At 57.3% G+C, this 9,537-nt stretch overlaps 2 protein-coding genes across 3 annotated transcripts in view; both read right to left on the reverse strand.

The window, feature by feature from the left end:
* LOC108550781 (myb-like protein X) overlaps nt 1–3,985 on the reverse strand; it is an 86,182-nt gene extending 82,197 nt beyond the window's left edge. Inside the window, exon 1 of the mRNA XM_017904640.1 lies at nt 1,633–3,985. Coding sequence (XP_017760129.1) covers nt 1,633–3,108 — 1,476 coding nt within the window. The 5' untranslated portion in view covers nt 3,109–3,985. The remainder of the gene's footprint in view (nt 1–1,632) is intronic.
* A 3,220-nt stretch (nt 3,986–7,205) lies between these two features.
* The window catches only part of LOC108550785 (protein FAM151B), a 16,021-nt gene continuing 13,689 nt past the window's right edge, over nt 7,206–9,537 (reverse strand). For both annotated transcript variants that reach the window (XM_017904647.1, XM_017904646.1), the window contains exons 3-5: nt 9,183–9,409; nt 8,782–8,921; nt 7,206–8,691 (exon numbers count right to left, since the gene is read on the reverse strand). In XM_017904647.1, the coding sequence (XP_017760136.1) occupies nt 8,292–8,691; nt 8,782–8,921; nt 9,183–9,409 (767 nt within the window). In that variant the 3' untranslated portion in view covers nt 7,206–8,291. The remainder of the gene's footprint in view (nt 8,692–8,781; nt 8,922–9,182; nt 9,410–9,537) is intronic.

A 9,537-nucleotide genomic window follows, 5' to 3' on the forward strand; every position in this document is an offset into this window, starting at 1 on the left:
AAGCGGAATTGGATTATCGGCGGACCGTTTCCTTCGAGAAACTAGCAACCTAACCGCGAGAGATAAAGAGTATCCTTTGGGCGATTATTTGCAGCGACCCGAGGCGTGGAAAGATGGAAAGGACGGGCCCCGGAGGTTTATTAGCACCGCGTGTTCGCGGGAGAGGTCGGTGGCCGAGGTTCGACGAAGAGGGAACCCCGGCACATTGGTATCGTGGACCGGCGTCGCGGTGTGGATTTCTCGCGAGACTCCGGTAATAAAGCGCGGCGGTCACCGCGGTGTCTTCGAGGTCGTACCTGCAGCAGACAGGCTCGCGTCGGGTGCACGAGAATTTTGACGCGGATAAAAGTGGCTTGCGGTCGGTTGCCGTCTGCATTGCCAAGGTCGATCTAATCTTGGCCCCCATAGGTGAGAGTAGGTAAGAGAGTAGGAACCGCCCGTCCTCCACGCGTCGCGTCACGTCGTGTCGTGTCGCGTCGCGGACACTCGTACGCTAATAACGAAGGAGAGAGCGGTGGAGGAAAGCGAATTTGAAAATAGTTCTCGGAAGTGGGACCGTGGAAGTCTGGAGTGGCCAAGGGTCGCGCCACACGGCGTCGATGAGAGAGGTGGAACCGAAATAGAGGCGTCTCCGTGGCGGCGTCTCGCGAGCGCCTATCGTCAAGGACGAGAGTCACGAAAGGATGTTTCAAGGCGAATCGTCGCGATCTTCTGCACCGATGCGTTCTCCGTGAAAGTCGATCGGCGAGTCGCTGGCGTGGAACGGACATCGTTAAACGGTCTGCCGTGTTTCGCCGCGTAGAAAGAAATGGAGACTCTCTTTCCTTCTCCGTTCCCTTCTGCCTTCCTCTCCTTTCGATTTTCGAGACGGCTCGCTGGCACGGGAGAAATAACACCGGAGCGTGACTACGATCCGAGAGGGAGAGCATCGATAAGGATTCTCTCGCGTGTAGCGGCGCGAGAGTGCGCGCGGCGCGAGATCGTGCTCCGTAAAATCGAGCCACGACGATCTTAATCTTCGTGGACAAGGTCGATACCGAGGAGGAACACCCGAGGAGGAGGCTTTACGACTTCCAGTTCCGTCCGTGGCATCGAACGCTCTCGCGAACCCGGGCTCCGGGGAATGCTCTGGAAGGCTGTGAGACCGAAACGGAACGGAACGGAACGGAACGGAACGCGAGAGTCGCGCCGCGCGAGCGGATTTCTGCAGGGAGCCGAAACGGAACGGAACGGAACGGAACGGAACGGAACGCGAGAGTCGCGCCGCGCGAGCGGATTTCTGCAGGGGAGAGAGATCGGCCGTGGAGGATCCGCGGCCACGCGCGAACGTTATCAAGGTCGACCACGAGACAAGCTCGATCCGACGATCGGGAAATATCTAATCCCGCATAATCAGGTGGCCGGTACCACGCTCGTAAATCTGTTCCGCCATCGGAGAGAACAGGAATTCCTCGTCCGTCTAGCGTTTATCATCCATCTCGACTACCGGCTAATCCCGCGACTACACGCCACTCGCCTCTGCGTATCGAGATACTACGCGCCGCTCCGCTCGGACTTTCGTTAGGAATTTCCTAGGCCGATCTCGAGACGCGAGAAATGGAGAAAAATATGGGTGAAAGCGTATCGACTAACCGAATTAGTGACGTCCGCCTGCATGCCGGTGTCCTCGTCCACTCCAGCCTTCGCGAGATCCTCCTCCTTCTCGTTGTCCGGCGCGTTCACGTACTCGTCGTAATCCTGCTCGAGACTCTTGGTCTTTGGCTGATTATCGTCCATCTTCGAGGAGCCGGCTTTGTTCTTGGTCGCGAGGTTACCGACGTTCTTCGGCGATTTACGCTCGATCAACGAACCCAACAGTTTGCCTGGCAAATTTTCGGCAAACTTTCTCGGCGTCGACTGACGCGAACCGGACGCAGCCGCGTTGACGTAGGCAGAGGAGCCGACGTTCTTGCCGCGTTCGTGAATCACCGGCCTGGTGTAGTTCCTCGGCTCGTACTTGAAATTCCCGTAGCCGTCTCGCTTCGTATATCTGTCTACCTCGATGTTTCTATAGTCCCGCTTGACCGTGGGTCTCGGCGTGGTTGGATCGTCGGACGTCAACCATTTGATGATGTCGTCGTAAGTTTTCAGCGGCGGTTTCTTCTCGCTCTTGTAAAAGTCGTTGTCGAGCTCCTCGTCCTCTTCGTCCTCCTCCTCGTCCTCGTCCTCGTCCTCGTCCTCGCTCTCCTTCCAACTCTCCTCGTCCTCGTCATCTCTATCCGCGTCGTACGCGTCGTCCACGTGGTAATCGTAGTCGTCGGAATTCTCCATCCTCCTCCTGTTGTCCGTCTTCGAATACGAGGATAGTCTGGATTCGGTGGTCGAGTTCGATCTTCTCCTCCAATCGTCGAATCTTCTCGCGGGCTCCGACTGGTCGGAGCGATGTCTCTTCCTCGCGTACCTGGAAACCGCGATCCTGTGCTTCCTGCCGTTTTTCCACCAAGCACGATGCCCGTCGGCGCTGTCGTCCTCGTTGTGGACGCGCGGTTTCTCGTAGTCGTACTCCTCCTCGTTCGAGTCGTACTCGGCCTCGCGATTTCTCGAATAGCCGACGAGCCTGCGATGGCTCGTCCTGCTGTCGGACCTCAGCCTGTAGCCGCGACCGGGCTGGTATCGAGGAGAACCTCTGCGTCTCTCGTCGTCCTCGTCGTACCAGCCGGTTCCGCGATAACCGCCTCGGTGATACCTAGTCGGGTAACGCGATTCGAACATCCGCCCGTGAACGGCGATCCTCGAGCCTCGTAGAGGATAGGATCTCTCGTAATAGGACCGAGCTTCGTAATCATCTTCCTCCCTCTGCTCGTCCTCTCGATTCTCTCGATCTGCGGCGGCCAACACCGAGTCCTCCTCGTAGTCGAGTTCCTGCGACCAAGACGAGGATCGGGGTCCGTCCAGGACGAGGTCATGACGATTTCTTCTCCCGTTCGAGGACTCGTGTCGGTGCCTGTGTCTGTGTCTGGCGTCGTTGGCGGTGTTCTCGCGCGGATGCCTACTAGCCTCGACCACGAACAGACCGTATGCCATCAGAAGGACGAAGAATAACACCACCAGCCTGCTGTCGCGCGTCATTTCGTCTTCGGAGCCGTGCGTCGTCTTCCACGGTGCACCTTACATTATTATCCCAGCGACGCGAGATTTCGTCGGCGAAAACGCGGGGTGGGGTTGGGCGCTCCGGCTCGGTCAACGATGCATCGCGACGAACTCGCGGCGGCACCACGTCGTCTGAGCAGGATCCGCGACTGGCCGTTGCCGCGATCGAGACATTAATGATCGACCGCGCGCGGTTTACGACGCCGCCGGTGCTAGAGGTGGCGTGTGGAACGCGCGAGCTAGATGCGGCGGCACGGTTCGATCGCCAAAGGCGATTATTAGTCTCCGCGACTCTCGAAGAATCAACGTAACGGTGACGGGATCTCACCGTTGAACCACGTGGTACGGATGGCGCGCGCGATCCAAGCGAGCGAACCAGAGTATCGCGAATTTCGCTCCCGTGCAACGTCTCTCTGCCTTTCTGGCCGCGTTCCAGTTCACTCGTCGTTCCGATTCCGCAAAAATGTCCCCGCGATAACCGACCACTCTCCACGCGCTCTCCTCTCCAACCTCTCGGCTATCGTCGTCTCCGGCAAACGCTGCGCGCGTCTCACCGCGCGTCCATCGCGCGCGTTCGCTCGCCTACCGATCTTTGCCTGTCACTCGTACTCGTTCGCCGATTCTCCACTCGGGGATCTCGATCGCAGGATCGACGGGACGTCGACGACGATGATGACGACGACGACGATGGAGACGAGGGTCGTGACACGCGTGTCCGCGCACTTTTCTCTACGATGAACGTGAAACGGGATCGAAAGGCGCGCGCGCGCGCGTCCTCGCAGCCGATACCGGCTTCGCACTGCTCGCTCGAGTCCAGAGCACGCGGAGATTACACCGAATCGTATCGCGGACCGAATGTCGCGGGCGACTGAGGCCAGCCTCTCCGGCCGCCGGCCTGAGAGATCGCGGAACGCAGCGCGCATGCGTGCGGGCGATATTCGTCTCCCTCTCCCGCCCCCTCCGTCACCCTCGGCCGCCGACTTTTCTGCGTCCCCTTCGTCCCTCACCTGTGCTCTCGTGTGTGCCACCGCAACAACCGTGCACACGCTGTTTCACGGACTCCCAGTGGACGCGCCGCGGTACACCTTGGCTCCGGGACGCGGTCCCATCCGACCGCCACGACCACGACCTTTTCTCGTCCCGACCGAAATCCTCGCTATCAAACCGCCTTCACTCTCGCTTTTCTTCAATTTTCTCTCACCACGTGGCCGACAATCAACCTTCAGCCCTGCTCTCTCTCTCTCTCTCTCTCTCTCTCTCTCGCTCTCTCTTTCTCTCCCCCTTTTCGGCGACCAATTATACGACTACGACCGCGACGACGCTGCTCCGAGGACTGGCAGCCACGCGGCTCGAGTCGTTTACGTCTACGCTCGGTTCGGTTATGTCGCGGTGGCGTCGGGACGACGCTCGGATTCGGAAGCCGACGACGGTGCGCTAGACGGAGGAAGGCATCACCGGTACGCGTTTCCCTTTATCCACCCGTATCGAGCCGTGGCAGCCGGTACACGTGTTCCCGTCACGGTTCGCAACCGATTCGTGTACCGTCCCGATTTTACGATCGTCCGGAGAGATCGACGCCGGCGACCGGCCGCCCTTTTCGCCTTCCCGGCTCCCATTCACTTTCGCGTCGCCATTCAGAGATACCCCGGGAGGAACCGGGGTCCGGCGGTGCCACGAAATCCGGTCGAGAGGGACTGGCGCGAGCACGAGAGGTCGATAGGATCGCGATGCCTGCCTTACAACCGGTACAACGAGGACTGGTTTTTCGTCGCGTACGGAGGTCGTCAGACGCTTTTTGTCGCCCTTTTAAGCCGGCCGTGGTGCGCGCCGCGATAAATAAACACACGGTAGCCCTCGGCACTGGCTTCCGCTCCGATTCGATCCTCGATAAAGCCGCCCCCCGTTCGCGACCTATCACCAGGCGTCATCGGTTCCCTCCGTCCCGTGCACGAGAATTCGCCCTCGGAAATTTATCCACGCCGTCTCCTTTCCTCCGTATCGGCTTTATCGCCTGTCCACCGTGCCCCGGCTTTCTCCCGCGGACGTCGCGACGGATACGGCGACGCGCGCGTCGAAATGTACCAGCGGGTTAATCGTTTCACTTTCGCCGCATCGCGTTACCGTTATTAATTCGCGGCGATTTGTCGGAATCAGCGGCGCAGGCCGAACGCGCCGCCGCGAAAACGACGATTAAATTGCATCCTGGTCGGGGAATTCGAGCGGTGCCGGCGTGGAACGCGTGTAATCAGCCTGCCAGATAAATGATTCGAGAGGCCAGGTGAGAGGGACGAGCAGACGAATAAACGACGCGCGGTCTCCGACTCTGTAAGACACTCCCGCGGAATGCAGTCGTTTCCACGCGGCACGCCGGTGAAATTAAGAGCCGCGATCATCCCGGTGCTCGTGCCGCTGACAAACGCACCGGTCCCCGGAATGCATTTTTCCCGCCGATATTTCCCCCGATTATCTCGCGTCGCCGATTCTTCTCCACGAACGCGCATCCGAGCCAACGATCCCTCTGGCACCCCTTCCCGATCGAGAGAAAAGGCAACCGCGGTCCCTCCCCCGTGCAATTCCGTCGAGATTTTCGCCAACACTTGGGAAAATTAGCTCTAAAGATCCCCTCTCTTTTCCACCCGGGGAAAACCCTGCGTTTCGACCACGAATATCGCGAACGACGTCGTCCGACCGAGAAATCGTTGTGTCGCGCGAGAAATCGTCTGGATTTTCCGCCATCTCGTCGCGCGCGCGAGCTATAATCGAGAACAGGAAGCGATTGAGATTACACGGACCTACGAGAAAACCGGGCTGACATCGGCGCGTAGAGAGCCGAGGCACGCAGCTTTCCATCTAAAAACTTTTGCCCAGGTTCACGAGGTTATCTCGCGAGATTATGCTTGTAGGTCACTTTGCTACTCCCTGGAATCGTAGTTCGCGACTCGACTTCTCCGTGTCAACTTTGTCCGACTTTTTTCCTCCTTTCGAATTCGTCGCGCATTACGCAACGTTTCACGCTTCGCGACGGAGCCGTCGAGAGGCAGACGGTGGCACCTCGCGGAGCGTGCAATCGCGTTTTCGTCGGTGCTTTCGCACGGCGCGCACCTGTGGACCGTGAGAGGTCCGAGACGAAAGGAGACGAGACGAGAGGAGAGGAGAGGAGAGGAGAGGAGAGGAGGAGCGGGTCCGATAGCCGGAATACCTTCCTCAGCTTCATCGAAGGCCACTCGCCGCGCTACCGGCGACCCCTGACATCTCGCCGTCCGCCAACGGCACCCTCCCACGGGCCCCTGCTCGTTTTCTTTCACCGCGTCACCTTGGCACCGAACGTTGCCGCGGAAAAATTCCCCGTGTTCGGAATTCGAACGCTTCGATATAATTGGCGTTCTCGTCGCGTCGATAGACAATGAAATTCCTCCGTTATTATCTATAGTCGTGCCGGCACGCAACGAGCATTAACCGGCCGGTCGAAGCGAGTTAAACGGTTACGAGAGCGAATCGGGAATAATCGAAAGGCAAATAGAAAAGATTAAACTAGGGACTCGCCTCTACGCCTGCATCGCTCGTGTCAAATGGTAGCGCAAACACCAGCCCGAGGAGCGTTCGGTCGGTAACGGGCTCTCTGCCATGTTTGGCCAGCGCTGCTTTCAATTTGGTAATTAAGCGCTTCGCGCGATAGCCGATCTACGCGATTTTTCTCCGTCCATCTCGTCCCGGGATACGCTTCGCGGTTTCCGTTTTGTTATTCCATTTTTCTCACCAAACCTATTCCATCGAGGGGTGATCCTCGAATGATCGCCTTTGTCGCGTTTTCCGTAACTAATCTAGGGAATCGACCCGACCCGAACGGTAGGCAGCGCCTCGTATTCCGCGACACGCGCCGCGTGACCGATCCTCCGTTCCAGGGATTAGAAATGGACCACCCGCGTCACGGATGGCGACTCTGAAAACCTGCTCCTCCGCGCTCGCATCTTCTCGCCGAAACGACGCATGCGCGGTTGCCCCGCGTCGCGAGGGAACGCGGGTACCAGCCCGCGGAGAAGGCAGGTACCCTAGGATGAATAGACGAATCGGATGAATTTTGCACATAGTTTTATTGTTTCGTTATCAAACGCGGTGCGCCGGCACCGTTTTACGCATTCACAATCCTTTGGCTTACAGATATACGCGTTACACAGCTTACGTACAACTCTAATACCGCGTTTCTTTTCCGATTCCTGCTTTTCCTTCGCTCTGCAACCTCCTTCTGCACCTATGTCTGAGATATGTTAAAGGCAGGTACAGGAGATACGTCGGTGAACACTAAACGGGTACGATAAAACACGCTACGAGCAAGTCTCGCGTTCGACGCGGCATCGTAGAAAAAGATCCGCGCGTCCCGAAGGTGTAAATGGTGCAAAAACGCGTGATCAGTGCGCCAGAGCGTGTGATCCGTCGATCTGGATTCCCTTGTCGCCATTCCCGATTCCACGATACGTCGTGCGTACGCCGAATGTACGAGAATTCGTCGTCCGATCGATTTGCCAAACACCGAGTCAATCGCAATTTCTCCAGCGGGATCAGGCGCGACGCGAGGTGTCTATTCCTATTAGGTACAGTTCTTCCAACTATCGAAACGATCTTCCTACGGAACGAACGATACCAACGCAGTGACCTCGCGTCGCGTTCGATCGTGCTGGAAATCTACGAAACGTGTCGATGCGATGGAAAATAGCCGCCGTGTGTGTATGTATATGTGTGCGCGTGTGTGTGTGTGTGTTTGGAAAATGGCGAAAGAAAATAGGAGCAGAACGATGGAGTGTTTGAAAGCAAGGTTGTCTCGCCACGATCGAGGGGAATAATCGTATATCTAAGAAAGCTCCCTTAAAATACTTAGAAAAAACGTTTGCGAATAAGCTTATACGCTAGAAAGTACATGTCCACGATGAAGATTCTAACGAGAACGTCCGATCGGGGCGATCGTTACATATCGAAGAATGCTTTTTTTGATTGATTAAAATCCCGACGAGCTTCCGACCGCGATACCATCTCGTTTCGTCAGCCTCGTTTCCTTCCTTCGTCGGGGGGTAAGCAAATTCCGTGGCGACGGAAGGAAACGCCGAGATCCCTCCGTCCCTGTCCTCCCCCGAGTGCACGCGAAACGCGAGGAAAATTGTTCAAACCGTTCACAATATCGTGGGGAGGAAAACGCTGGCGAAGATGGTGGTCGCGAGCGTGATCGACGCGACGCCTACGCTCGACGCACCCGACAAGCGGAGGCTCTTCATCAGCTCTTGCGGCACGTCGACGAACACCTTCGTCACACCGATATCTTTGATCAACGTCGACAACTTCTCCGCGTCCACCTTGTCGCCCTCGCTCGACCACACGGTCAGAGTTACGTTCTTCATGCCGGAGCTCTTCTCCATCAGCGTCTTGATCACGTCGCTGTCCTGCGCGGCTAGGCCCGCTCTTACCGGGTAAGTTATCGGCTGGGTCACCTTCTGTTCCTTCAACTCGTCGATCATCTTCTGAATCTGATCCCCGGTGTACCGACCTTCGGTGACGTTGTCCTTGTTGCCGTACCTGAAACACCGGATCGATCAAGTCGCGAGGATCGCAGCAGTGTCACAGTTGCTACTTTCCGTTCCTATCTCGCGTCGCGGTTGTGTATACCTGGTGGTCCAGCCGACCGACAGCGTCCAATCGGGATACGCTTTACCCTGTGCCAGGAAAGCCTTCGCGTCGACGGGTTTCGCGGTGGCGTCCACCGGTCCGGGCAGAATGTCCGCGTTCAGGAACACGGGGATCTTGAGCTGAAAGTGAAAAAGACGGTGAGATTATCGAGATCGTGGGCGCAGAGAGAGAGAGAGAGAGAGAGAGAGAGAGTACTCGAACGGTCAAAGGCTGAGAATTATTCCGGACCGCGAGAAACGCGTGGCCATCGGCGATGCTGGTAAAAATAACCCTGGACTTCTGTGGAATACCGTTTGACAGAGGCTATCGGTGAAACGGAGCGCGAAGGGCTTCGCAAAGATGCACGAGCCGGTCTATAAATACGCGTGCGGGATACGTACGTCATTGCGAAATTTGTCCAAGATAGGCTTGCTCGCGTTGAAGGCCTCGATGCTCTTGAAGTCCAGCTTGATGCCCTTCTTCGTGTTGTTCTGCACGGTCCTCAGGAATTCGTCCAGCGACAGAGTGCTCTCGTTCGCCGGCGGATGAGCCATTATCGGGATTTCGGTGTTATTCGTTCCGTTCAGTCTGCCCAGCACCACGTCAGCCTCCAGCATCATGATGTCGGCTTTAAACAGGAAAGCCAGGCTCGTGAGCGTGCGTGTGTAGAGAGAGAGAAGCAGTTGGTGGAGGAGGAACGGCGAAGACGGAGAGGAGAGAGGTGGATCCGAGAGAAGCGCGATGAGCAATCGCGAG

The sequence above is a fragment of the Eufriesea mexicana genome, unplaced genomic scaffold, assembly GCF_001483705.2.
Source record: "Eufriesea mexicana isolate 0111107269 unplaced genomic scaffold, ASM148370v2 scaffold2928, whole genome shotgun sequence".
NCBI classification, from domain to species: Eukaryota; Metazoa; Arthropoda; class Insecta; order Hymenoptera; family Apidae; genus Eufriesea; species Eufriesea mexicana.